The 27,118-nt window shown below is 53.5% G+C and overlaps 9 protein-coding genes across 9 annotated transcripts; 4 read left to right on the forward strand and 5 right to left on the reverse strand.

Annotated features, from left to right (window-relative positions):
* Positions 1–13: 13 nt before the first annotated feature.
* On the reverse strand, positions 14–1,012 carry LRP88_07792 (uncharacterized protein; the record flags this gene model as incomplete). Its single annotated transcript, XM_083244309.1, has 2 exons — positions 14–871; positions 932–1,012. The coding sequence occupies 2 exons, from the start codon at positions 1,010–1,012 to the stop codon at positions 14–16; spliced, it is 939 nt and encodes a 312-aa protein (XP_083098803.1).
* A 4,957-nt stretch (positions 1,013–5,969) lies between these two features.
* LRP88_07793 (SET domain-containing protein) lies at positions 5,970–7,246 on the forward strand (the record flags this gene model as incomplete). The annotated part of the gene is made up of 4 exons (XM_083244310.1): positions 5,970–6,125; positions 6,177–6,379; positions 6,449–6,916; positions 6,967–7,246. 4 exons carry the CDS (start codon positions 5,970–5,972, stop codon positions 7,244–7,246), a joined length of 1,107 nt encoding a protein of 368 aa, XP_083098804.1.
* A 3,321-nt stretch (positions 7,247–10,567) lies between these two features.
* Positions 10,568–12,157, reverse strand: LRP88_07794 (WD40-repeat-containing domain protein; the record flags this gene model as incomplete). Its single annotated transcript, XM_083244311.1, has 1 exon — positions 10,568–12,157. The coding sequence occupies one exon, from the start codon at positions 12,155–12,157 to the stop codon at positions 10,568–10,570; it is 1,590 nt and encodes a 529-aa protein (XP_083098805.1).
* Positions 12,158–12,779: 622 nt separating this feature from the next.
* LRP88_07795 (cornichon family protein) lies at positions 12,780–13,412 on the reverse strand (the record flags this gene model as incomplete). The annotated part of the gene is made up of 4 exons (XM_083244312.1): positions 12,780–12,872; positions 12,925–12,991; positions 13,043–13,198; positions 13,309–13,412. The coding sequence occupies 4 exons, from the start codon at positions 13,410–13,412 to the stop codon at positions 12,780–12,782; spliced, it is 420 nt and encodes a 139-aa protein (XP_083098806.1).
* A 1,153-nt stretch (positions 13,413–14,565) lies between these two features.
* On the reverse strand, positions 14,566–15,938 carry LRP88_07796 (methionine aminopeptidase MAP1; the record flags this gene model as incomplete). The annotated part of the gene is made up of 4 exons (XM_083244313.1): positions 14,566–14,681; positions 14,735–15,281; positions 15,351–15,749; positions 15,798–15,938. The coding sequence occupies 4 exons, from the start codon at positions 15,936–15,938 to the stop codon at positions 14,566–14,568; spliced, it is 1,203 nt and encodes a 400-aa protein (XP_083098807.1).
* A 1,550-nt stretch (positions 15,939–17,488) lies between these two features.
* Positions 17,489–19,313, forward strand: LRP88_07797 (kynurenine 3-monooxygenase; the record flags this gene model as incomplete). The annotated part of the gene is made up of 4 exons (XM_083244314.1): positions 17,489–17,600; positions 17,799–18,016; positions 18,071–18,493; positions 18,546–19,313. 4 exons carry the CDS (start codon positions 17,489–17,491, stop codon positions 19,311–19,313), a joined length of 1,521 nt encoding a protein of 506 aa, XP_083098808.1.
* An 874-nt stretch (positions 19,314–20,187) lies between these two features.
* LRP88_07798 (ribosomal protein S8) lies at positions 20,188–20,688 on the forward strand (the record flags this gene model as incomplete). Its single annotated transcript, XM_083244315.1, has 1 exon — positions 20,188–20,688. The coding sequence occupies one exon, from the start codon at positions 20,188–20,190 to the stop codon at positions 20,686–20,688; it is 501 nt and encodes a 166-aa protein (XP_083098809.1).
* Positions 20,689–21,048: 360 nt separating this feature from the next.
* On the reverse strand, positions 21,049–23,073 carry LRP88_07799 (uncharacterized protein; the record flags this gene model as incomplete). Its single annotated transcript, XM_083244316.1, has 1 exon — positions 21,049–23,073. One exon carries the CDS (start codon positions 23,071–23,073, stop codon positions 21,049–21,051), a length of 2,025 nt encoding a protein of 674 aa, XP_083098810.1.
* A 2,745-nt stretch (positions 23,074–25,818) lies between these two features.
* On the forward strand, positions 25,819–26,947 carry LRP88_07800 (homoisocitrate dehydrogenase; the record flags this gene model as incomplete). Its single annotated transcript, XM_083244317.1, has 2 exons — positions 25,819–25,843; positions 25,902–26,947. The coding sequence occupies 2 exons, from the start codon at positions 25,819–25,821 to the stop codon at positions 26,945–26,947; spliced, it is 1,071 nt and encodes a 356-aa protein (XP_083098811.1).
* Between the last annotated feature and the right edge of the window lie 171 nt (positions 26,948–27,118).

A 27,118-nucleotide genomic window follows, 5' to 3' on the forward strand; every position in this document is an offset into this window, starting at 1 on the left:
ATCTCATCGTACTTTACTTCTGGAAGAGATTCGTTTGTGATCCTGAATGCGGATTTGCCTGGAGTTCGCCGTCGTATACCCGACTCCGGTCGTCACGAACAGGTCCTGCAACCTGGATCTCGCCTCGGTAGATCTCGATGACGGACACCAAGGGAAGAATGAGAAGCAGCATGGAGAGCAGTTGTCCAAAGCTCCAGATCTTCTCGCCCTCGTCCTTTAGCTCGATCGAAGGCTTGCCGAATGCCTGGGATAGAAGGATGATTCGGATCGCGGCGCCGATGGCGACGGCCGTCATGAGTACTAAGCCGCCAATCTGGACGGCCTTGTAGAACTTTTGGTTCTTGCTGTGTAGGTACCAGGTCGCCAGGATAAAGATGATGGCGTTACCTGCGATAACGACAATGGTGCCGACATATGACAAGCCTGCATTGGATGCAGCTCCGTTGCCGTCGACCTCCCACACGCAAGCGATTGGTAGGGTCTTGTCGTCCAAGCCCTTTGAGACGGCCTCCAGAACAAAGACTCCAGACACACATGATAGCGCCAGGTTGACGAACATGAGGAACTGTCTCATCCATCGAATCACCCAGTCGCGGCGGTAGTCGTGTACGAGAGCCAGCAGTGTCGCGTTGTGCGTCGCCATAGACAGAAGCGACAGCATCCATATGAGGAAGAAGTGATATGGCACAAGCGTGTTCATCTTGGCGAGCCCGACGCTCTGAATTCCAATGCCCTGCATGATCTGGGAGTCGCTGTAACCGTTGAGGAGTTTTCGTCGAATGACCGAGTCTCTACCGCGGAATTCGCCAAAGACGACGCTGCTGGACAAGATGATGGCTAGGCATGCCGTGATCATGAAGGACAGCAGGATCTGTTGAGCCGTGTCAGCGCTGAAGGACAAATTTCGCATTCCGTCAGATCCAATACTTACACCCGCGCCTGCGACGCCTGCATCGCTGGCTGTGGGAGCGGTCGCATTTCCGCTGCAGTTGGCCGGTTCGATCAGGGCCATGATGCAGATGCAGATACCAAGGGAACGAATGAATGAGCGGCTGAGAAAGGCAGAACAGAGTCTGAAGACATCACCAGAAGACGAATTTCCAAGGGTCCACGACCTGACTGGGGCCTGGATTATTATTATGACGTTTGTGCTAAGCGCGGACGGACCCTGGTCGCCACGGCATCTGAAACGACTCTTTGTCGGGATCTACGGCGTCAATTGCGGAGGCATTGGATGGCAGGCAATGCAAACTGGCATCGAGGCTGTGTCGAAACGTTTGGGTCGTATCTTGCCAGCGCATAACCAAGCGAGAGAGAGAAAGAGAGCGAAATCCTTCAGTATGCCTTGGGTTGCTGCCGGTCATCGCATCCCATGGCGCAGCAATCACTGTCACAATCAGGTCTGACTGCAGCAATCTGCCCCCAACCGTCAGCGCATGAGCGAACACACGATTGTATGCGGCACTCACCTCGTTTCTGTTAAAGTGGCATTCCATTTAGGGACGCAATCCAAGACATTGCTCTCTTTCGAGAAGAGTGTCTCAAACATTTCGATCCCCGCAAAGCATCCGCATGGTCGATTATCGCAATGACACTACGGAGCAATAATGGTGATCGTCCTATCCAACTTGGAGGGTCTTGATCATGTTTGCGACCATAAGCCGGCAGGCTGGCAGAAACCTCTGCAGTAGTCACTGCAGGGAGTCTCGGTCAATCACATCCCTCCATCTTGGAGATACTTCAACTAGCACCAAGTTTTGCCCAAGCAACAAGTCCTCACCCCTCACTCCTCACAGTTATAACATCAATGGTCATGCGAAGCGGAGGCTTGTGCCAACTGTTGGAATAAGCAAGTTGGGAACGATTCTCTGGACCCCAACATCAGCCATCCGGACAGACTGTAAGCATCACTTCCCCAGCTCTTTGTTCAAACTTCTTGGTCAGGACACAAACGTCCCTTGCATGAAGTCACCTTCTTTCACATTCTTGACACGGTCCATGAGCCGCATTTAATTTAGGTTATGTCCGAAATCCCCAACTTCCAAGATGCGAGTGAGAACTGTGCATCTCTCAACGAACGGTGATTTCAACTGAGTCAAACAAGAGACCCTGGAACCCAAACGATTGTTGGCTGTCTCTCATCAACAGAGGCATCTTATCCGAGGGCAATATCGACTCACCCACCTAAGCCGTGTTTGACCAGCCTGGGCCATATGGCCAACAGATAGGGGTGGTATCTTTTAGTCAGTTCAATAAGCTTGCTTTTTGATAAGATTTCTTACATGTCGTTTGCTTTGATGTTGTCCGTATTCAGCCGACATTAGCGGACGCCTCAAGCTGAACGAAGGAGTCTTGTTCGGCGGTTGCACCCTTGTCGATGCGAGCGACGCGATCTGCTAGAGGCATGGGGGCCGATGATTTGCTTTTTCTTGCCGAGACAACATGCTCCTGCGCTGCGGGTGCGGGTGAGGGTTGGAGAAGTGATACTGCGAGGTAAGATGGGTAGGATGGGGTTGACGCCTCCATCTGTGTGACCAGGCGCCGAGCAACCCATGGCCTGTGTCGAAGTTTGTGCTTTGGGATGGCTCTCGATGTCGCATGATTTGAGTCTGACAGCAGTCACACCGAGCAGCGCAATACACAATACGCGGCATCTCCGAGCAACAACTCTGTCGCTGATCAGAGCCAGAGGCTCAAGTTGAGAGCATCTTTAACGATGGAGACAAGCAGAGACTATCAAGCAAACACCCCCGAATGTCTGATCCTAGCTCATGGCAGAGAAGGAGACAAGACATGCCGATGAATGGAAGGATGCTGACGGTGGTACAGAACCAACGAAATAGGCGGCGGGCCCTTTTCCAATCATGAGTTCGCAAGGACACGACAGCCGCACCAAGACAGGGCGGCCGTCTTCCCAAAACTGCGGCTTGCAGCAACTGGAGTCGAGATAGACCCATGGGGTTGGTCCCTTGAGTGTTGGATCCAACACGGCCGCAGATGAGCTATTATGAGTCAGGGCTTGGTCCACCTGAAGCCAGGACCCGACAGTTTGGTTCACCATAGGTAATCATCGGGGGAGAGACCAAATCAGCCTCTTATTCACATGACAGGAAGCCGTCGGCCGGGGAGAGGTCCCGAAGCGCCTCTCGGGGGCCAGCAGAAGTGCCCGCCCAACCGCTGCCTCGTTTGGGGCCTCTCTCCGCCCTCGGCGTGGCCCCGGGCCGGCCGATGTTTGCTCTTCTCTTGCGTCGTCGACGAATCTTCGGCAGAGGGCCACCAGATCTCTCTGCATCAAGGATGCCAGGGTATGGTCGTGTGTTCATTCGTTGCTTCTCTGCGGCATGCAGCAGCGCATGCTGTTGGGCCGCCACCCACGCGGACCACTGAAGAAGAAGCGGAGGCAAGGTCTGCAGGACGAGGCTTGAATAGCAGAAGCAGAATGGGGGCGTTCTTGAGCAAGCAAACGGCATGGCGCTCGGTCTGCCTGGGGCGGCAGAGCACATAGTCCAATCCTATCGAATCGGCCTTGGATCGACCAATGTTGGACGACTCCATCCCCATCTTGTTTCCCGTGGTCAACGGATCACGGCCCACCTGGAAGCCGGCCGTGGGCCATTGATTGAATGCATCAATCGATTGCCCCAAGCGAAGAGAGCCTGACTGTCTCAGCCCCCCCGAAACACGACCAACGGCGACGTCCAAGGCATGCCCTCACGGCAGCACACCACACCTCGCCCTTGTCACTCACCCGCTCGTCCCATTTCCGCCGTGAAGAGCGTGGGCGTTGCTGCAGGCGGGCTTGTTATTGTTGTAGCCAGGAGTGTGTTTCCCTGCATGCCTAGTATGAAATGCTAACCCCTCCCTCCTCTTGACTTGTCACTTATAGAGGCCGCATCGCTCCGTCTTGCAGAAGAGTATCGAGATCGCCCACACTTTTCTAAGACCTTTGCAAGCCTAACCCCTCAGAAAGAATGATGCTCCTACCACGGCCGCACGCTGGCTTCATTGGCGAGCCTCCCGGGCACGAGTCTACACGCTCGCATACTATATATTCTCTCCCAAGTCCCCCCATGAGCCGTCCTAGCAGCCGTCCATGCTGGCTCCCAAAACCTCGCCTTCCCGCCATGCCATCGCTGCTGGAACGCCTCTCCCCGGAGCTTCAGCTGCTCATCATGTCCGAGCTGGACTATCAGTCACTCATCTTCCTCTCCACGGTGAACCGGCACTTTCACCGCCTGATCGACCCTGGGCGGATGGCAGACCCGGTAGACAAGTTTCAGTTTGTCATGAGAGCAGCAAAGGACTTTCCACAACATCGACCCAGCGAGAGGGGTCGAGACCACCAGCCGGGCAACCTGGAGTGCTACATCTGCTTCCGCGTGCGGACCCCGGAGCACTTTGACATACTCCAAGCCCCGACGGCCTGCCTTGACCCACACGGCCGCGTCGTATCGGATCGGGAACCGGGGCCCGGGGACCGAGTCGTCAACCTGCGCCGGTTTTGTATCGAATGCGGGGTCGGACACGGACTTCATGCACCGTTTGACTGCCTGACAACAAGGGCGGGCCAATTCCTTTGGGTCTGCCGGTGCCGGAGGGTGTTAAGCAAGCCGGACAGCCTGCAATGCTCGGACTGCGGATCGACCTGTCCTCTACGACCCAAGAAGGTTTGGTAGTCTCACTCGCTCCCAGAGACGAGATAAGAAGAGTCTTATTCAGACGTACACGAGAAAATCTAGGTGGTGCTAGCCCGGAAACGCATGGTCAGGTCAGATCAGCAAGCCCTGGCGACAAGGCCGGCCGGTACGGCGAGACAAGGGGATGAAAAGAACCTGGAGATCCGAGGTCGGGGCAAAGTGAAGTCATGGATGGAAAAGTGAAAAAAAGCATATGATACAGAGTCTCCGGCAGGCTCTGTCCGGGGCGAGCGGGACTGAGCATTGACGAGTCCTGTAAGGGGTTGTTTGATTTCTGGGATGATATTGGATGGCAATTTGGGGGTCAACGTATTGGGAATTAGGTCTGGCCTGGATGGGGTTTACATTACACCAAGGACCGGAACAGATTATGTTTATTTAATGGGTACAGATGGATGGAATAGGTAGTTATTCTAGAATGAAAAGATTCATGTTGTGGTTATTCTATTTCGTCTGCGTGTAAGTGAGTGGCGAGTCACATTATGAGCACATGGTAGAGGCCCCTCACCGCAGATCGATTCTCGACCCTCGAGCATCCCATTCACAATCAATAAATCCTCGGCTGGCCTCAGAAAAAGAAGATCCAGAGCCTTCTCTGGACCTTCTCGGCCTCCCGGCAGACCCGGAAGCGAAGCCGAACGGCACGTCCCATCACCTGACCTCACGCGGTTCCTGGGCATTTATCGTGCTACGTGGTGCGCATAGCCTTTTGACTACCTGACTGTATTCCTCCTGGCTGTGCGTTGAGCTGGAGGGCAGTTTATTTCCCGGGGGTCACATGGGCCATGGACTGACAATGAGGGAGTCCGTTTCGTTGGGTGAGGCCAGAGTGAGGGCCAATGTTTGAATTGGTTGGGCACACATTCGCCCTCTTTTATTTGTTCGCCTTGTCGTGGTCCCATTTCTTGACTTGCTCAAACAGGATGCTGATGGACATTCCTGACTCTTGCCTTTCTCTTCTCCATCTGGTTAATTACGACGCTTCCCCGGCTGATGCGTGGCACATGGTAAAGGGAGGGCGGGTTTGATGATATTATACTCCAACACATCGCATTCACACATCATCACGATCAAACACGAACGACACCTATTCACTTCCGATTGCATCGACTTGCCTGTTTAAAGCAACCTTAAGATCACTTGACACTTTCCCCGTAAATCTTCTCCATCTGCAGCTATCAAAGTCCAACTTGACGTCACCTGCGCTGCTTCACACCATTGCTCTCTCATCTTCACTACAACATCACGAGACAATAGCTCAAGACACTGCGAATGGCCAGCGAGTCCCTTCTACCTGATGAGCCTGTGCTCCACGCCGTCTTCACCTCCTTGTCTATCGATGACATTCCGGAGCTTGACCTTCAAGTGAAGGAGGAGTTGGGCGCGAAGGACGGAGGCCTTCTGCCATTGCTTACTGGAGGGTCAGAGGTGAGATGCTTTTTCATGATTCACTGTCCTCTAAAGATTGACATGTTTAAGGCTTCTGAGGAGGAACGTGACTACACGACTACTTCACAAGGCGAAAAGCCTCTTCTCTGCAGAAATGTCCTGGCGAGGGACCAGCTCTCCACGTCGCCCGATAGCATCGCGACGGAGTACGCTGCTACTTCTGGATCTGAGCCTGAATTCACCTCGGACTCAGACTTTTGGACCGACGACGAAGACGACGATACCACCAACGAGTAGGATACATGTTTTTATGGCGTCTTTCCCGCTGAGGCCCGGTATTGACCACTTTTCTCTTTGTGTAGATCCGTCCTCTGCCTGACGAGCCGAGGCGCAAGGTTTCTGGACTCGACAGACACTCTTCGTCCTCCTCTGCCCAGGCGCCTTTCCTTTAAACCCCTCGAGTCCGTCACTCCTCACCTCGGGTCACCTCCCAAGCTCCCTTCCCCCGAGCTCCTCCCCACACCGGCGGCAGACGGACCCCTGACGCCCTCACCCGACGGGCCGTCCCCGGGAATCGTCATCTTCCACAACGACTACTTTGCCGTGGCGCAGTCCAGGATCGCGGGCTGGGGCGCCTTTGCGGCTCGGGACCTCAAGTATGGAGACAGAATCCTTGTCGAAAGACCGTTGCTGGTGGCTGACACCAACTCGCTGTTCAAAGAGTTCGAGAGGCTGAGCCCGTGGCAGCGCGAGGTTGCGCTGGGGCTTCATGCGAATAGCTCGGTCAAGCCGGGGACGCCGCGGCTGCAGGCCGTGTGGATGGCCAACTGGTGAGTTTCTGTCACCCGTAAATGATGTGATGATGCTCAAGTAGGTGTAGTTTCTCTATTGGTGTCGACGGCAAGGCGGGACTCTTCCCCATCGCATCCCGCTTCAACCACTCATGCCGTCCTCGGGACAATATCGAATACACCTTCAACTCGGACAACGAAACACTCGAGATGGTGGTCAAGGCGGATACGATCCCCGCAGGCGAAGAGCTGACCATCTCCTACGGGACCAGACGGACCCCCATCGATCTCTACTACCGATTCGGCTTCAAGTGTTGCTGCGGAGCGTGCCCAGGACTGAAAAAGGGGGAGACGGACTACATTTGGTGATTTTTTCCCAACAAACAAACAAAAAACACAAAGCAAGTTTGGCGTTTAAAGGGGGTGACAAGCATTTTTGCAAATTTCAGCGTGATGGTCAAACAAAGGCACGGAAACAAAAACTCTGCTCAGAAAACATTTTTGACTCGATTGCATTTACACGAGCGGGCGTACAACAGCAAGGGCTTTTACCAGTCTGGACCAATTTGTCTGGACACAAAGCTCAACGGGGAGGTTGGATTCACTCGTTTGAGGTAGAGGAAAAATGAGCGTTTCCTCTACCCCCTGAAATGGAAGGGGAGAAAAAAAAAAGGTTGAGGGTTCGGGCGTTTTAGGGTTTCTTACTGTGTTCCTATATGATATCCCTTGAGGCGAGGTCGCCCAGATCAGGGGATTTTCCTACTTCTGAGGGGGGAAAAACAAGGCCTCTGGTGCAATATGGCAAGCAGAAGAGAGACGTATCATGGGGAATTTGTATACTACTAGGACATGAAAGCATTGGCGGCTAAGCCGTGGCTTGTTCCTTTGAACATGGTTAAAATACAGGTGGTGTAACTGGTCCACAAGGACTTGAGTTCTTGTATTGTTCTTTTTTGTAAGCCAAATTGTTACTCTAAGCTGTTATGCGTCATTTGACCATTGTGCTTGCTCTCATACTTCTGCATCTTTTGGATAGAGGTAACGTTCTTGGTTCCGGAACAACGACAACTAAGGGAACATGGAGGGACTTTTGCCTATCAGACCATTGGAGTGTGTTTTGGTTGTACCGAGCCTCAGATAGCTCGGATTGGTGTTTGCCTTGTATCGCCGTTGGTTGAAAGTCCTGGTCGGAAATGGTTTGTTGAGTGGTGCCTACCTCCCTATGGTTTGCAAACTCTTGACCTGCCATTAAACAGTTCTATTGGCCCTTTGATTGACCGCGTTGAAATGATGTTTTAAGCAATCTGGTAATCAAAAGGTACTATGGACTAGATGGCTCCAATGGTTATGAAAGCACAATTCAAGACTGACTGTAAATTGAGTGTGACCAGCAGTGAACTTGGACATAATACTGGAAAACGGATAAGCCCTGATGTGGTTGGGCTCTTCAGTTAATGTCATCTAGATCCGTATTTATTTCTGTGCTCTTGAGGCTCGTTGGCCTATGTGTAGCTCGAACTGACGAGATCGGTGGGTTGTACGATATATTCTCTCCCTTGACGCTGTTCGCTTTCGGATGAAGAAGCTCTGAAAATACTTTCTCCCTGCTTTCTCGCTTTTATGCCACTATTTAGATAGCTAGGCTACAGCTAATATAAACGGACAGATAGCTATGGTTTTTTAGCTATTGCATGGCAGTCAGTTGGGTATCCGTGGGCTTTTACAGAGGGTTATACTACATGAGGTCACACAAAGTATACTTGAGAATGGCTGAATAGGATTTGTAGGATTCGTACATTTTTACGCAGAATCCAAAGGAAGTCTTGGGTGAGACCTGGTGTTTGAAAGTGCGGCCCCTTGCGACACCGGCGCTCAGTGAAGTTGGGGATGGCTAGGAGAGTGCCTTGCCTCGGTCTTCCCATGTCACTCACTCTTCACTATTAGTGCCACCATATCAGACATTGGCCTATATTTTCTGTTTTATAGTATTTTAAGAGCAAGCGAAAGTACGAATACTAACAAATGTGGAGTGTGTAGGAACATAAAACACGCTCTTTGTTCTCTTTGTTTCGCAATGTACCTACACACATGTGCAGCTAGAAGCCACAACCCGCTAATATGACAAACCTCTTTGTCAGTTAGTCTTGAAGACTTAGTAAAGCTGACACTATATCCTCCGGAACTCTTCTCATTTATATTGCCCAGATCCTTCATAGTGGCTGCGTTCAACCCGCCCCTGTAAGCAGTGGCCAGCACTACCTAGACATTGGGAAGACCTGGGGTTTTCAGAATTGAAGGATGCTTGAGGCATAATAATTCTATTTCTCGCATACTATTTAGGTTTTTGGGTTAGCCAGATAACAAGCCGCCTGCTTACCTGCTAGATGCTATTGTTTTACACACGCCAACTATCATCGTTGTGACAGCGTCTCCCTCCCATGCTGTTGGGTATATCAAGAGAGCAGGCAATCATCTTGTTCAAACTTATGTACAAGAACAGTCCCAACTGTATGGCCACTTGATCCTCCAGTTGATACCGCCATGCAGGGGAAACACCCTCCCCTTTGGCATCATCAAATTCACCCCGAACTCCTGGCTCTCCCCTGGTCAACAACACATGCTAGCCTTTCTAATAATGAAAACAAGTGGCATGTTCTGTGGAGAGAAGATCCGACTTGTTATCAAGGAGGGTGGTCGTGTCTTGGAGAGCACTCTTGGTGGATGCTCCTTTCAAGTTTCAAGACCATACCTGGAAATTACTGTCTTGTAAACTCTCACGTTACGCTGTGAGCTTGGTCTTAAACTTGAATTGAGTTCAGCCTTAACAAATGTGTAAAAACACAGGCGATGAGCGATATTTGGGGTTGAGACGAGGCACTCGGCGATCCCCATGGCTTGGACTCTTCAACCACCCAGGGAGCGGCGTCCCAGCTCCCAGGGAAGGCATCTAGGTCGTTTGCGGCTGAGACCTGGAGCATTGGTCTAGGGGGCTGTATAGATCGAGTTCGTTCAGAAGGCTATCGTTCTTGAGAGATTCCGGGTGTAAGTGTGTGCGCTACCTTGGGACCTTGGTGCTGAGAGGTTGGAATTCCGCGACGGACTGCCATCCTCGTCGAAACTCAATGGCTACTTCAAAGCAGAACTCAGACCCTAGCCGGGATAGACAACCTGGCGACATCGCAAGCCATATACCTTGACACCACACTTTGGTCAGTTCCGTCCATCGTCCACCCGGGTGCAAACTCCCCCGGAACTTGGGCGGCAGTAAGAGGGATGCTACTCTTAGGACTAAGCACAAGACTAGTCCCACGTCATCTACCCCCATCCCCGCTTCGAAGCGGCCAGGTAGGCTCTTCAGGATGTCCAGTAAGATCTATGCGGCCTCGACTTAGCTAAAAGGAAGAAGCAGCACGGAGATGTGAGCAACGCCCCAACAGTTTGAGGGGGCGAGGGAGACTACTGTATGAGAATCGTGAGCGTGAAGTTATGAATGAGAGTCTGGCAACTTAGAACAGGTGGATAGGGGGCTTGTTGATGGACTAGTATCACGACGCTACACACAAGTTCTGATAAACAATGAGAATTATACCAGCTCAAACCTCTTCAAAAGCCATTCTCAAGTTGTATTTTATTACCATCTAGATTCCCAAACGCCATGCCATGCATTCCATGTCCTTTACGTCCACCCTCTTAATCCCAATACCTAATCTCGCCGTCTAGACCCGCTGTAACCACCTTGCTCGTCTCCTGAGGGTGCCACTTAACGCAAGTAATGGCCTGGTTGCCCGCCTTGAGCTTGTGGTACATCTTGCACGTCTTCCAGTCCCAGAAGCACACATAACCACCAGAGTCACCAGAGGCAAGGAACTGCCCATCGGGACTGCAGTCGAGGTCGATGCCCAGACCGGCGTTGTTGTGTCCTCGGTAGCTCTTCTTGCGGTTCTGGCGGAAGCGGTCGTTGGCGCCGTAGACTAGGATCTGGTTATCAGAGCTCTGGTAGGCCACGTACTTGCCGCTTGGGTGAGGCGCCGCGCGGGTCATAGGATACATGTCCGGCTCGGCGATGTACTTGATAGGTACAGGGATGTTGTAGTCCCATGCACGGAGTGACTTGTCGTCGGATGTCGTCATGAAACGACGGTTCTCGTCAACAAAGGTGATAGTGTTGATAGCCGCCAAGTGATGATCGTATTCCTGAACCACCTCGTTGGGTGTGCGGATATCGAACTGGACAATCTTCTTGTCCGACATACCCGCCAGGAACTCATTGGCGTGCTCGGGATCGGGGTTGAACTTGATGACATGAGGCGTCTTGCCAGTCGTGAACTTGCTGACGCAGACGCCCTTCTCAGTATCCCAGAGCTTGATCATGCGATCATAGGACGAGGACAAGAACTGAGTACCCGAAGTGTTGAAGCAGATGTCAGACAGAGCCTTGGAGTGTCCAGAATATGTCCGCAGCAGCTCCCGCTCGTGATACACGTCAAAGATTTTGACGGTGGTATCAGCACTGGCGGATAGCAGCAAGTGCCCCGAGACAGGGAGGAAGCGCAGTGCAGTGACTGCCTTGGAATGATTCTTCCAGGCGTGAATCTGCTTCTTGGGGATGTAATTGGTGATGCTTCCCACCTCTTTCCGAAGATCGATGTCCAGATCCTGGGGAACGTGCATGTATGTCCGGCCCTGGTAATCGTACTCGGCGGATCCGTGGAATGTCGTCGTCTCGTCGCCCATCTCCTCGGCCTCCTTTCTTCGCTCCAGCGCCTTGGTCGGCGCCTTGACCACTGTTCCACTCTCGACAACTTCTTCCTCCTCTTCCACAATCTCATACTCTTCGTCGCTCGCGAGCTCCTCGTCCTCTCCTACAACCTCGTACTCGGGTCGCTTGTACCTGGCCCATGGTCCAACGTAGGAGCCGGGCCCCTCAGCAATCGTCGCGCTACCCTTACTCTCTCGCGTCGCCCGTATCCTTGCAGCCTCTGCCTTCAGTTCTGCGTTGGTCTGGTACTCTCTCTCCGGGCCCCCTCGTCGCTCTACAGCGCGGTGCTTGCTTCGAAATGTGTGTTCGCTCAGAAAAGTCTCTTCTGCGTGGCCGGTCAAGACGTTCTTGCGTTTCAAGGCGTTCGCTTCATCCTTGAACGGGTTTGCAGGACCAGCTTTGGGGCGCGACAGGTCTTCGGCTGTATAAGGCACCACAGCGTGGTCGGGCTCGGCTTGTTCTCGAACAATGAGCGCATCTTGCGGCGCCATATTTGGCGGGTACTCGCCAAAGTCTGCCATGGTGAAAGACGCTCAAAGTTGTTGCTTGTTGGGATGTTGTCGCAAAGTTGGCGAATCGCACTGAGCGCGACTGTCTGGGTCGCGAAAAGTGGCAGGGTCACGTGACTATGATCGCATCACGCATGAGCCTCGAACAACCGTTGAAATACGAGGCTTATAAAATGTCCGTCATGGCTCTTACAGATCTAACTACCTGGATATCACATTTTTTGCTGGTGCTCGTAAGCTGGCCATTCGGTTCGGTCATTAATCAATTATCACACCAGGGCGGCCGATGCCGGATGACAAAAAGGCCAACAAAACGTGCGTGATGCCTCAGTCTCCAACAACCCATACCACCCACCGCTTTCATGAAGTAATCAACCAGAGCGCCAGCTGGCATGATACCAGGTTATATACGCCAAGCCCGCCTCTTTAAACCCGTCGTCAATCTATACCATCTTCCACTCGTTATGTACTGCCGTGGCAGGTTCATATCGTCTCATCGCGTGACTGGCCGACTCGACTCTGGAGGTAGTCGGTCGACCTTGGCTAGCAGGGTAACTCTTGCGGTCCGTCATGTCCGATACACATCATGTCTGATGCCGGGCATGGCTGGATCCCGTCTTAGTTGGACGGCCGTTTAGGACGACTCGTCGCGGATGAGAGCGACAATCATACTGTAGAGATAGAAGAAGAACATGACCAGATGGAAACCGAGCTTGAAGAAGGATTCCTATATCGAGTTAGAACCGGTTGCGCAATACCTTGCAAGTGTTGCCGCCTACCTTCTTGTGAACGTTGAGCTTGCGGAAAATCTCCGTCGCATCGAGCAGGTGGGTGTTGTCAACAATCCTAGAGTCCGGTCAGTGTCCCGTTACCAGATCAGAAACTCGGTAATCGTACTTCTTGACATTCCAGGCAAGGAGAGGCAGGTTGAGGATGAGAGGCACCCAGTAGCCGTTGATGAGGAAGAGGAAGGTCAGGAAACCGTGCACCGCGGCCTCGGGGATAATGTAGGTGTTGAGTCGGTTGCAGAGGTCAATGGGGTTGATGTAGTCACTGTAGTTGTATGCGATTAGCCTCAATCCGCATGTATAGTTGCCGAGGACGTGCATCCGAGGCGCAAAGGCTGACAGCCAAGGCAGCCGGACAGGGTGGTGGTGACATACCATTCCAAGTCGCTGTACATGATGGTGAAGAAAACCTGCAAAAAGAGGTTGACGGCGTTGATGAGTACCGACAAGAGGTACAACCAAGCTTCTCCGGACATCATGATGGGCTAGAGTCGTTGTGCGAGGACTAAAGGTGGTCGAGTCGGGGTGACGAAGGTCGAGTCGAGGACAGCTGTTTGTCAAGCTCTGTCACAAGCTGGAGGATGGAATTTGTGCGCGCGCGCGGAAGCAAGGGATAGCCTCGTCGTGGGAGCAGGCGGGTATCAAGAGTAGCTGAGGTTGATGAGCACAAAAAAGGACGTGGCCTGGTCGACGAGATCAAGGGCAAGATGTGGGGGGAAGAGGGAGAGTAGAGAGGAGAGAGAAATCTTGGTGGCGGGCGAAGGAGGATGGTGTGGTGGTAGCAGCGGTGGTGAGTTTTGGTGGAGGTGGAGGTGGAGGTGGAGAGGCAAGTGGAAGTGCTTCCCAGATTAAACTAGCGGCTATGATGGAAGCGGCTCGCGCTTGCTGCCCTGCCTGACCCGACGGGACACATGGACCTCGAGCTGCGCAAGCTGGGTTGCTTGTTTCTGCGCTGGCATTGATGTTGCGTGCGTTGCCTCTGGGCTGTCTGCAGCATAAGACCCCCCTGTAACTATGGCGGGCCATGCCCTGTTCCCCTGCGCTGGGAAACGCCCTGAGTGGCGGCATGGCGTGGCCGCTGGGCGCCTGCATGTGGCTGGGTGACCTTTGGAGTTCTGGAGCTCTGCGCTAGGCTGTCAGTGAGGGGGGGCTGGAGGGCAGGATGACGGACGGGCAGACGGCGGATGTGGCCGCGGCAAGGGTCGTGTGTCTTCCTTTGTTCTGTCTCTATCTCTGCGTGCGGAACTTGACAGCCTGAAGCCATCTGCGTCACTCCACAGCCCTGCCCTGCATCCGGGGATAAGCTCGACTCCTTGTCCATGATGGACGCAATGAAAATGACCTGACCAAACATGTCGGTCTGATATCCACCTGTCGAAACACCTCACTTAGACCTTAGGAATTCTTGTGATTCACATGCTTGTGGAAATTGGTATGGCATGGATGAACGTGCGGAAATAGAGATCAGTCTTGGATTTGGATGCCTGCTTAGATGTTGGTGATCACCCTTTCAACGCCCTCGAATCTTCACCACAATGCTTCCCCGGTATACATCTATCAATCAACTCGCTCCCCAAAACTCTACATACACCTAAACATTTGGCTCGACATTAACCCCAGCTCATCTCAAATTTATGCTGCCGCCTCCCCATTTTCTGTGCCAGGCATTGGGATGGGGCCACCAGGAGAGTCTGGCTTTCTCGCCGTCAACACCTCGACACCGTCTTCCGTCACAAGAAGAGTGTGCTCTGCACCACGTGTTAGCTAATGCCCAGCTTATACTTCTTGTAGATTGACTTACCAAACTGAGCCGTCAGCTTGCCGTCAATGGTTGTGCTGGTCCAGTTGTCCGGCCACGTAATGTCTCGGTACTTGCCCAGGGCAATCATGGGCTCGATAGTAAAGGTCATTCCAGGCTTGCATTCGCCGACAGTCTTGTTCTTGGCGTAGTGTGGGACGTTGGGAGGGCAGTGGAACAGCTTGCCGACTCCGTGGCCGCAGTAGGTTCGGATGACACTGCAGTTTCGCTTCTTGGCGTGCTTCTCGATGATGTTTCCAAACTCCCGGATCAGAGTACCGGGCTTCACGGCCTTGATGGACTCCTCCAAGCACTCTCGTGCCGTCTCGACGACACGAACGGTGTCGGGGTCCGCCTTAGCTCGGTCACCAATGTAGTATGTCTCGTTCAGATCGGCGTGGTAGCCTTCGTGGTAGAGGGAAATGTCGATGTTGAGAATATCGCCGTCGAGGAGAACACGCTGATCGGGGATACCGTGGCAGATGACTTCGTTGACGGATGTACAGCATGACTTGGGGAAGTGGTTGTAGTTCAAGGGAGAAGGATACGACTGTGTCTCTTGTTAGCATTCGTCGAAAGGCCCAATAGCCTTGGAGGCCATGGAATAGGCAATGCCTACGTTTCGCTCGATACAAGCCTTGTGAACTATCTCGTCGATGTAATCGGTCGTCACACCAGGCTTCGCGGCGGCGGCAGCAATGTCGAGGACCTCTCGCGCAAGCATGCAGCTCTTTCGCATAGCATCCTGTCCAGCCTTGTCGAGAATGTCGATCTTGTTGCGGCTGCTGAGGGAGCGGCTGTACTTGGGGTCGCCATCTTGCCACCACACGGGGTGAGGAATCGACTTGGGGAGGGTTCGATGCGGGGAGAGAGGATAGACGGGTCGCAGAGAGCCGGAGTAGGGGAAGTTGGGGAACGGGTTGTAGTAGCCGGTAGCTGGATCTGGTGAGATTGCTTTCGGAGCCATGAAGTGGTGGAGGATATTACTTTGCGACTTGTGGATGGTCTTGTGGATGCCCTACAGGATTGTCAGCTGTGAATCCTTTTGCGTAGTATGGGCACATACCCAGTTCTTCTTGAAGCAGTCCTGCGAGCAGAAGAAGCTGTCCTTGATGCCGAGCTTCAGGCAGGTCGGGCACTGCAGCGATCCAGCTTCATTCTCGCAGTCGGCGCCCATGCACTTCTTCTTGGCGGGGGGTTCGGACATGGTGTCGGTGTTGGTGGGCGGGTGTTTGGAGAAAGCAGGAAATGGAGAACAGAGTCCGAGTCGCTTCGGCGGTGAGAAAAGGATTTATAAAGGAAATTTAGTGAAGCCACGAGAATGTGTGCGTGCAACAAGTCTCGTTCCTCGTCTCAAATCTCGTGGTGTAACTTTTCGAGGGGGCAAAAGATCCTCCACGGACGGGGCGGGTATGGTCGGCCGAGAAAACGGTGCCCGCGCACGAACCTTGCATATGCTCAAAACGAATTTTATGCGCCCATGCGGTCAAACGAGTCGATTATGAGCTTTTCTTCTTTTGAAGCATTTTACGATTACATATGATGTCCAAGGAATCTGATCGATTGCTTCAGAAAAGAGGGCAAGCAAAATAGCAAGGTGTTGGGTCAAAGTACCAAGAGGCCTGAACCATAATGTCCGACAGTCACATTGACACAATGAGCACATCACAGCAAACTCTACTTAACAATAGGAATCTCAGGTCAACATCTCATCCAACCCTTTCATCATCCAAGCAGTTACTGCTTAATCTAGGTTCGATGTAAGGTCAAGTTCTTGCTGCCAGGTATAAGAAGTAGATATTAGACTGCCCGTTTAAGCAAACGGGAAGCCGTCCAGACGGTTTGAAACGGATCCCTTTTTGGAAGGTGGGGGACTGAGTCGACTCAGAGCTGGATCCATGGGTCTGTTGAAAGTGTAGCTCGCAACCAAGCCAAGACCAACTCCATGAGCTGCCCAAGTGCATCTTTCTAAGCCGCATTGCAATGTCCATATATACTATTTCTCATGACTCTCCCTTCACTGGTGAAAAGCCAAGGCAGATGGCCTCAACACCTAATAAGAGATTCGAGCATAACGAGGTTTGGAGCCCCTCTGAATTGCACAAGATCTAGGATTACAAATACAAGGATATTAAGAACTACCTTGACTTGGAATTGACCAACGTTGATATGCCAACTGCCGGTAACCACAGTTTCTGAATGCCATCAACATTAATTCGTCAGCCCCCAAGCGGTGCCGCCCTGTTGAAGGGTCGACGAGTTATAGACACAATCATTCCGTGCATCTGCCCGTGTTTGACCACGGTACCAGCAAGTCTGCGAACAGCGCCACGGGTAATTAGTACTAGCAGTCTGCGCCGCCAAACAAACGCCTACACAACGTGGCAAAGCAGGAGAGGGTTTGTCACAAAGACGGACGCCAAACCGCATGTCTGAGGTCCCGCATGAAAACAACCCTGCCTGGCATATGCGCACGTGCACTCGCGCAACCAGGAAGCAATAGATAGCGAAATAGTTGATCAAAATACAAACCGTCATGGGCAAAAATTGCGGATGCAACTCTACTACCTATCCAATGCGTGGGTCGCATGGGTTTATCACTGTAATACGCAAGACGGCCTTTATCGGGGCGCCTCTCGACTTACCGTTCAGCCGAAGTTTGTTTCTAGGTACTGACTAACGTTGTTGGCCAACTCTAAAAGGTTCCGTCCTCCGTTCGTCCTTTTCGAACAGCTTTCGATTTCTCAGCAGCAAAAGATGGGGAAGCCTCAGAAGATTGTCGTTGTCGGTGCTGGACCCGTGGGTTCGCTGGCGGCTTTGTATGCTGCTCAGAGGGGACACGAGGTTGAGGTTTATGAGTTGCGACCTGGTGAGTTGATGTTTCTCGTCTACTAGTTTCGGTTGGCTCGCGATAGAGTCATACTTGATCGGATGATTGAGCGGCCTTTTTGATGGCATCCAAAGAGCCAGGACATTTCCCTCTCATCCTAGGACTTGAGGGAAGACTTTTTTCTTATTTGCTCAACGAGGTTTTATTTCGCCGAGGCTCAATTACTGACTGGTCTAGACCTTCGAGATCCTGGTACTATCCCTCTCAACTTCACCAGGTCCATCAACCTCGCCATCTCGGAGCGCGGCATCAATGCCATGCGCCATGCCGGCCAGCCAGGCCTCCTCGATCATGTCATGGCGACTACGATTCCCATGAGAGGCCGCATGATCCACGGCAGAGGACCAACCGGGGCCTTGTTCGAGCAGTCTCAAGACTACGACGTCAAGGGACGGGTATGCATAATTGCCTCAACCTGAGAGAATTTAAAGCTGACGCCATCCCGATAGGCAATCCACGCCATTGACCGTGCGGGACTCAACAAGCGGCTTCTCGACATTCTCGAGAGCATGCCCAATGTCAAGCTCTTCTTCAACCACAAGCTCACGGGCGCAGACTATCGTGCGTGCAAGGCGTGGTTTGAGGTGCAAGACGGCAGCTCGGCCAAGGATTCTCGTCCCAAGGAGATCGACATCTCCTTCGATCTCATGATCGGTGCCGATGGTGCTCATTCCGCTGTGAGGTATCATCTCATGAAGTTTACTCGGATGAACTACCAGCAAGAGTACATCGACACCTTGTGGTGCGAGTTCCAACTCAAGCCCGTCCACACAGACGACACAGCCGATCCAATGGCCAAGTTCAAGATATCGCCCAACCACTTGCACATTTGGCCTGGCAAGGACTTTATGTTTATTGCTATTCCTAGTGATGTAAGCAGTGACTCTCATGCTCTTGATGCTCTGCGCTAACGCTTTGACCAAGGACGGCTCATTCACATGCACGCTCTTCATGCCAAGCCGAGAGTTTACAGAACTCGAAAACAACCCTTCCAGCTTGCCGAGCTTTTTCGACAAGCACTTCCCCGGAGTGACGGACTTGATACCCGGCGATGAGCTAATAGAGTCCTTCAAGACAAATCCTCACCTTCCACTCATCAGCCTCAAGTGCAAGCCGTATCACTATGGTTCTTCCTGCGTCATCGTCGGCGACGCAGCTCACGCCATGGTGCCCTTTTATGGCCAGGGCATGAACGCGGGAATGGAGGACGTGCGAATCTTGTTTTCGATTCTGGATAAGCATGCCCAGATTGAAGAGTCGAATGATCCTTCTAGCCAATCGACGACTTCAACTGCGGCCGCCTTTGAGAGATCTCTGGCTCTGGCCGAGTATTCGGCGGTTCGTCCCTTCGACGCGCACGCAATCAACGACCTCGCCCTTCAAAACTACGTCGAGATGAGATCCTCCGTTCTCTCGCGGCGGTACCGACTCCGCAAGTTCCTCGAAGAGTTTATGAGCGTCCACTTCCCCCGCATGGGATGGCAGACCAAGTACTCTCGCGTGAGCTTCAGCAACGAGGGCTACCTGGACGTTATCAAGAAGAGCGACTCCCAAGGCAAGGTCTTGGTCCGGAGTTTCTTTACACTCATTGCCAGCCCCTTCTTCGTCACGGCCGCTGTATTTGGCTACAAGTATCGCCGGTCGCTCGCCCACATCATCCACGGACTCCGGCACCTAGGCGATCACGCTTAAGAGTACCGTAACTTCTCTACTCATTCATAGCGTGCTTCCCCTTCCCATTCAGGCATTTGGAGCGGCCAGTCGGCCGCAAGGAAGCGTTTACCAGCATCTGAGAAAAACCTTGTACGATAGACATGATTGAGTCACGCAACCAATTGGTGACCGCACCAAAATGGTCAGCCACCTCGGGTTAACGGAACGGGGAGCACGTATTGTATAATCACAAAAGTTCATGCCCATTGTCTATTGTCCATGTTGGAGTATCTAGACTATTCCGTCTGTGTTCTCGACTCTGTATTCTGTGGCCACATTGGCTGAGGCTGCTTGATATCCAGAGTGAGGCAAAGTGTCAGAGTCTCACCACAGATTGATTCTTCCTGGTTATCCCAAAAGCTCTCCTAGAATACCAATTTCAATCCTAAAAACATCCTTTAAGTTTTCAATTAATATTCTCAAGGAATAGCTACCTTGTTTCTTGTCCACCACCATCTTAATCGCCATGCATCAATGAGAAATATGCACATATCGATCTCCCAGCTTAGTCATACTCGCAACTCTGAATTTTTGGACCGACTTGCAGACATACCACGCTCGACGGACCTCAACGTGATAGCCCGGCCCTTCGTCGCTTTGAACCCTTGACAGCTGGTGGCGGAAGACTTGTTGCTGGCCAATTGGTAATTTCTGATCTTGGAATTCTGGCCTAGGCTTGGAATATACGACGAGGTGGGTTGTCAACCCTCGGGGATAGCAATCACAACGAACATTCTTTAACAAGTCCTGTGTATATCCAGACGAACCGAACGACTCGCCGACTCAATCGAACCCCTCCGATTCTCTCAAACTCTTCTTCACATCATATCACCACCCCCGAACCTCGCCCACCATGCCCTCCATCCTCAACGTCGCGAACATGTGTTCGCACCTCCAAAACGCCTCCAAGGCCCGCCTCGGCATCACATCCGTCAAGAACTGCAAGTACAACCTGCAGCTCGCCCTGGCCCTGCACCGCTCCGGCTTCTTCTCCGCCGTCTACCGCGCGGGGCCCAACCCACCAACCCTTGAGCAGATGGTCTCGCAGGACCCCGTGCCCGTCACCAACGCAAACGTCGCCACCATGCGCCTGTGGCTCGGCCTCAAGTACTGGGACGGCAAGCCCGTGCTTGCCAAGGCGAATGCCATCAGCACCCCCAAGCGCATGATGACGGCCAACATCAAGGAGCTCGCCAGGTTGACGAGGGGGTTCCCGACAAAGGTGGATGGAGGCGTTGTGCCGGGGCTGAACTTGGGAGAGTGCATGTTTGTCTCAACATCGCGGGGTGTGCTCGAGGCCCGGGAGGCACTGGCTCGCAAACAAGGCGGCGTATTAATGTGCCGGGTGTCATGAGTGGTCGTGCTGGAGTTATGTCGAATATGGATGGCTGTATGTGAATGGGGCCAGAGAGCTTCGTGTGATACGATAAAGAGGGAAAGCATGTATAACTACAACTAGATGGAATGAAAGCCCTGGAAAGGGTGCTTGTGTATCAAAATCTCAACATCCGATGAGCAACCAACTATTGACCGCCAAATCTTGTTATTCCGCCATGTTATTTGCGTATGCTTTTTATAAGATGCGGTAAAATCACCATTCGCCTTCGCTTAAACAGGTATCTATACAACAGCTCAAAAAGTACATCCCCTTCTTCTCAATAATAATGACCAAAGTAACCGCTTTGCATCTTCCGCAATCTAGTAGGTATTCAGTTTAATCCGTCTTGGCAACGCCCTCCACCTCTTGCTTCTTCTCGTCGACTTGCTCTTCCGTGGTGGTATCCTTCTCTTTCACGGCAACATCAACCTTGGTCTCCTCCTTGGGGTCTTCCTTGACCTCGTCCTTAGCCTCTTCCTTGGCTTCTTCCTTGGTATCAATCTGGGTTGTTGTCTCGTTCTCGGCGGGCTGCTTCTCAACGGTTTCCGTCTCCGCGACGGGCTCGGACTCCTTCTCCAACAGAGGGATCATCTCCGTCTTGGCCTCAGTCTCGGTCTCCGCCTTGACCTCAACTTCAGGCTCGGGAGCCACGACAGTCTCTTGTGTTTCCTCTACAGGAGCCTGGACAGAGTCCTCCTCCAGCAAAGGAACAACATCAGAGTTCTCCTTCTTCTCAGCCTCCGGCTCAGGGACGGGAGCTGACTCTTCGGGCTCATCCTCGACGGCCTGTTCAGCGACCTCCTCGGTCTTCTCGGCGGCGGCCTCAGGAACCTCAACAGGAGCAGTCTCCTCCTTCTGTTGCTCAGGGGTGACGGGTCGAACCTCCTCTTTCGCCTCCTCATGAACAGGCTCCTCGGGAATCTCCTGCTGTTGAGTAGCCTCGGCCTCAGGCTGAGCAGGTTCAACAACTTCTTCAGGCTCAGTGGCGGCAGCCTCAAACTTGGCCTCCGGTTCTTCAACAACAGGCTCCACCTCGGGCTTCTTCACGTCATCCGTGGTGCTGGTTGCCTCAGGCTCCTTGGGGGCATCGACTGTGAGCTCGGGTGTCTCCGGCTTGGGAGGCTGAGAAGCTTCCTCCTCGGCAGGCGTGGGGGTAGTAGCTGTAGCAGACTTCTCTGAGCCCGCAGACTTGGCCACATCCTTCGGCTCGGGATGCTTCTTCAAAGGCTTCCTGGCGCTTCCTGGAGGCTTGCTGCTGCTCTCGCGTCGTGAGTTGTGTTCGGCGCCTGATGAAGGGCGCTTAGCAGTTCTTCTGGGAGGTGTAATGGGCACCTTTTCGGTCGTCTTTGATGACGAGGCTTGCGTGGGTCGCATCATACGGGCCAAGAAGCCTTCATCGACGGGAGCTTCCTTCTTCGTAACGGGATGGTCAGCGGCCTTCTTAGGAGGAGGTCCCAAGCTTGGTCGTGGACGGTTGATGGTCGAGCTTTGACGCTTGATCGTTTTGCCAGCGGTAGCGCTTGTTCCTGTGGCGCTCGCCCTGCTATGAGGGCGAGCAGGCACATGGAGGTTCTGGGAGCTGGCCGAGGGTCGGACCTGACGACCTGACTTGGCACCAGAGGATGCAGTTGGAGCCATCAGAGAAGCAGGCAAATGGACCGGTTTCGTAGGAGACTTGGGCTTCGGCTTGACAAAGACGGTCTCACTGGCCACAGGCTTCAGCGGCTGGGGCTTCTTGCTAGCACTGGCAGCGGTGGGCCGAGTCAGCGAAGAAGGGCCGGTCCTGGATGCCGGCCTCGTTTCCTTCCTCGGTGCGGGCCTCTCATGAGCCTTTGTTGCTGGCTTATGTTCAGGCTTGTGCTCGGGTTTGTGTTCTGGCTTGTGGGTAGCGCTCGTGGGAGTCTTCGTGGCAGCGGGAGATTTTGCTGGAGCTTTCGTGGCGGTGGAGGTTTTGGTCGAGATTGTGTTTGGTCGAGTAGCCGTCTTCCTGGGGGCATTGGCCTTTGCAGGGGCTGCAGAAGCTGGCTCCTTGGGCTTCTCAGCCTTGGACTTGCCATTGACAGCTGTAGCCGTAGGAGGCGGTGTCTGCCTCGTCTCTTTCGTTGGGGAAGCTGGCACAGGTTCCGCGGGTTGCGTTGGGGGCGCAGACACCTCTTCAGCTGCCTGCTTTTCAGGGGTGATGCTGGGCTGCTCTGGAACAACGGCGACCTCCTCGACGGGTGTCTTGGGGCCGTCCACAGGCTGGCGAGGCGATTCCGGGATTGTCTCGTGCAAGAATGGCTTGTTCACTCGCGTGACCTCCTCAGCAGCTACGGGGGCCTTGTCAGGGACAGTGGAAACGGATTCGGTGTCGGTCTCCATGCTTAATCGACGACGAGAAACGCTAGATTCGTGACTGGGGTCTCTTCGCAGACCTATCCTTCCGTCCTTTTCGACAGCAACAAAATTGGTTCTAACTTTTGAAAGCGGACGAGGGGACTCGACTCCGTTGGTTGCGCCTGTGGAGAAAAAAACAAGTTTTTTTGATCAGCAAGGGGTTCAAGGGGGAAAAAGAAGGACACGGTATGAAGTGTGCCCTGATGTTGGGGGGGAAGGCGGGAGACTAGTGCGGACAGCTCCAGGGCAAGAAGAGCCAAAAAGGCCGAAACAACTGGAACTGGGCGGGAACTAGAGCAACTTGAATAGCTTTCCTTCGCTTGAATGCAAGCAGCAAATTGCAGCGGTGCGCCCAAGAACAAAGCAAATCATCAAGTTCATGACATTGTCGTCAGGAAGCGGGTCGGGGTCGAGTAGTCGTACCTGGGACGGGAGTGGACGCGCCGGACGATCGGCCTCTGTCGGGCGGGCTCGTGTCGCCTTTGCCCTCGAACATGGCACGCAGGTTCTTAACCTGACTCATGGTTGCTTGCTTGCTGAGGGCTCTCTCTCGACGAGTTGGAGTTGGGAGGGTGAGAGCAGTGAAGGGCTCGGTCGGGGCGACCTCGAGGTCTTTGAAGGGGTCGTACAGTTCAGCAGGAGAGCGCAGGTCCGAGGGGATTGATGTGATAAGTTTAGGGATGGATGGGTTGGGATGGGATGAGGTGTTGTCTGGTTATGAGCGGCAGACCATCCGCCGTCGGTCGCACAGGCACCGCACCGTACACCACCTAACACACGGCACAGGCTGGATGGGTAGCTCGGGGGGGCTTGTTAGTGGATTGAGGGGCCTGGCCGACCGACAGGGGGTACCTCTCGGAGCTGGGCTAGCGAGGTACTCGTGCATGCGTTTCAGAGTCCACGCGGTACCTACCAGTCGATGTATCCGTCCAGTCCCACGGGGGACCTGGATTCGGGAGGTGAGGTGGAGGGCCAGGGACTGGCACCCGCCTGCTGGGAGTCCCGTCGGGTGGTGCTGGTTATGTTGCGCTGGGCTGTTGCAGAATAATAGGGGTCGAGATCAAAGGATGGAGTCGGGCATCGGCTTCAGGCGCGCTGCGCTGCACTACACGTTGCCCTAACCTGACGGACGTGCCTATCGTTGGTCGACGAGACGCCGAGGTCGAAGCAAACAACCTATCACCATTCCACAAAAGTCCTCGGTAAACACGTTGCTTCCAGGGAAACCGGTGCTTCCAGAGAAACAAGAGGCCGTCGTGGATCCCCCAATATCATTCTATCCGGCCAACCACCAAGGTTGCTCGGTGACATGTCGACGACTCGACAAGCTATGAGCTCGTACCCGCCGCATCATAATTCAATAGATGGCCACAGATGGGTTAGGTCTAAAGGGGACCCAGGTAAGGTATGCTACCTATGGTACCTATCTAGGTACAGGCAAGGGTCCAGTCGAAATGAGGCACCGGATGGATCTCGTTCACTTCAGGTTTAGCCGGGGACATTAAATTGCCCATGATGAGGAAATTCGAAATTCCCACCGATCATGGCTGGCTCGGCGTCGGCGTCGGCGGCCCAGCAACTCTGACAGCCTGTCCGGCCAACAAACCAGGTGTCCTCCCAGTTTGACGTTGTAATATCTGGGGTGCCATCGAGGGATGGACTGGCTTTGAAACATAGGGAGAGGAAGCGCCGTCTTGGAGTGACACGTTGAGGGAGGATTCATGCACCCCAAACAGCCTGCGTCTGCGTCTACAACACTAATAACTGATCCACCTGGGTGCGCTGGTGTGCTAAACAAAGCATACAAGGCCAGACAGGCATGCTGCAATGTGCACCGCAGTGCAGTCAATTCTATGTACCAACCGTACCTCACCGAACCAACCAGTCAGTCGAAATGACCCAAGATCAACTCGACAAGGGACGGACCGACCGTAAACTAGCAGGTTGTGAGCCAATGGCAGATGATCGGTTCCTGGGCCTCTCTCTCGCGCCGTACCCCTATTTCCCATTCCTCCGCTCCTCGTCTCCATCTCAGGTCCCCCTCCTCGGCCGCGCCTCGTGGAAATGACATATTTCCCCAAAGAGATTCCAGAAGCTCCATCGTTGACTCTTGACAAGCAAGCTACCCCCCCTTCTGTTGGCCAGGCAGGCGAGCTCATTTGCTGCTGAACATGACATTTGATGGCATGAGCTCATGTGGGGTCGCCTGTCTCTCATTGCTCTTCTTCCCCCACACTCACTGGCCTGTCTTGGGGTCAAGCTCTCTCTCGCACAAGGTTGAGGCCAAGGAATAAACGACAGCAGCTGACAAGATTCGATCGTTCGACAGTCCCTGCGTCTTTTGGTTGAAGCAAGTCGTAAGAGTGACGCCCAAGTCCGGAGCATACAGGAGTCGATCACTGAAGTGGCCTGTTATCAAGACTTGGCTACCTATTAACGATACTGGATGAATGAGTCTTGTGCGCCGTGATCGGAATACAGGTGCAGAAACGAAATAGATTCTATATCTACTTCAAAAGATGAAATGAAATATTAAGAAGCAATATTAATCAAGCTCTCGTGTTGTCATCACCAAAAGTCGCTGTAAGCCTTGCTCCCCCGGTCCGGCGCTATTCACAGCCGGCCAATTTTTCCCCGACACCACCAAAAATTGCCGTTGATTTTCTTATCCATCTCCGGTCCTCGGACGACGAAACTTTGACAACCTCTCCACCTTCAATTGCGCCCACCATGTCCCTCCGAACCCTCAGAATCGGTGCGCAATCTTGATACGAGCTCAGATAGATCACAGCCAAGCTGACAAATTATTTCAGGCCTCATCCCCGGTGACGGCATCGGCAAGGAAGTCATCCCCGCCGGCCGCCGCATCCTCGAGGCCCTCCCCGCCTCTCTCGGCCTCAAGTTTGACTTTGTCGACCTCAAGGCCGGCTTCGAGACCTTTGAGCAGACCGGCGCCGCCCTCCCCGACAAGACCGTCGAGGTCCTCAAGAATGAGTGCGATGGTGCCCTGTTCGGCGCCGTGAGCTCGCCCACCCAGGCCGTCAAGGGCTACTCGAGCCCCATCGTCGCCCTGCGCAAGAAGCTCGACCTCTACGCCAACGTCCGCCCCGTCAAGACCGTCCTGACCGCCGCCAAGCCCATCGACATGGTCATTGTCCGCGAGAACACTGAGGATCTGTACGTCAAGCAGGAGACCACCCACGAGACCCCCGAGGGCAAGGTTGCCGAGGCCATCAAGCGCATCTCGGAGAAGGCTTCGTTCCGCATTGCTGCCATGGCTGGTGACATTGCCCTCCGTCGCCAGAAGATCCGCGATACCGGTGCTGCCAGTATCCACAGGTCTCCCCTTGTCACCATCACCCACAAGTCCAACGTTCTGTCTCAGACCGATGGTCTCTTCCGCGCCACCTCCAAGAAGGCCCTCGCGGACCCCAAGTACTCCTCCATCACCGTTGAGGAGCAGATTGTCGACTCCATGGTCTACAAGCTCTTCCGTCAGCCCGAGGACTACGACGTTATCGTCGCCCCCAACCTGTACGGTGACATTCTCTCCGACGGCGCTGCTGCCCTTGTCGGCAGCCTGGGTCTCGTCCCCAGCGCCAACGTCGGTGAGGGCTTCGCCATTGGTGAGCCTTGCCACGGCAGCGCCCCTGACATCCAGGGCCAGGGCATTGCCAACCCCATTGCCACTCTCCGATCCACCGCTCTGATGCTCGAGTTCCTTAACGAGGAGGAGGCTGCTGCCAAGATCTACGCCGCTGTTGATGGCAACCTTGAGGACGGTAAGCTCCTGAGCCCTGACCTGGGTGGCAAGGCTACCACCGAGGAGGTCGTCGCCGATATTCTCCGACGTCTGTAAGAATACCCCAAAAGTTGGATAGCTGGGTTGGATCACAGTTGCTTTGCTCCAAGAAATGTGAGTAGCGGGCAATTGTATGTACCTAGTTTAGGAGTCCCAACACCAAAAAATAGACAATTACAAGAATCTGTCTAGAGGGGATTGTATATTCTATACTCCTTGGTTTTTGCC

Source organism: Fusarium phalaenopsidis (assembly GCF_050370095.1).
Source record: "Fusarium phalaenopsidis strain FUZ10S chromosome Unknown contig_32302, whole genome shotgun sequence".
Taxonomy (NCBI): domain Eukaryota; kingdom Fungi; phylum Ascomycota; class Sordariomycetes; order Hypocreales; family Nectriaceae; genus Fusarium; species Fusarium phalaenopsidis.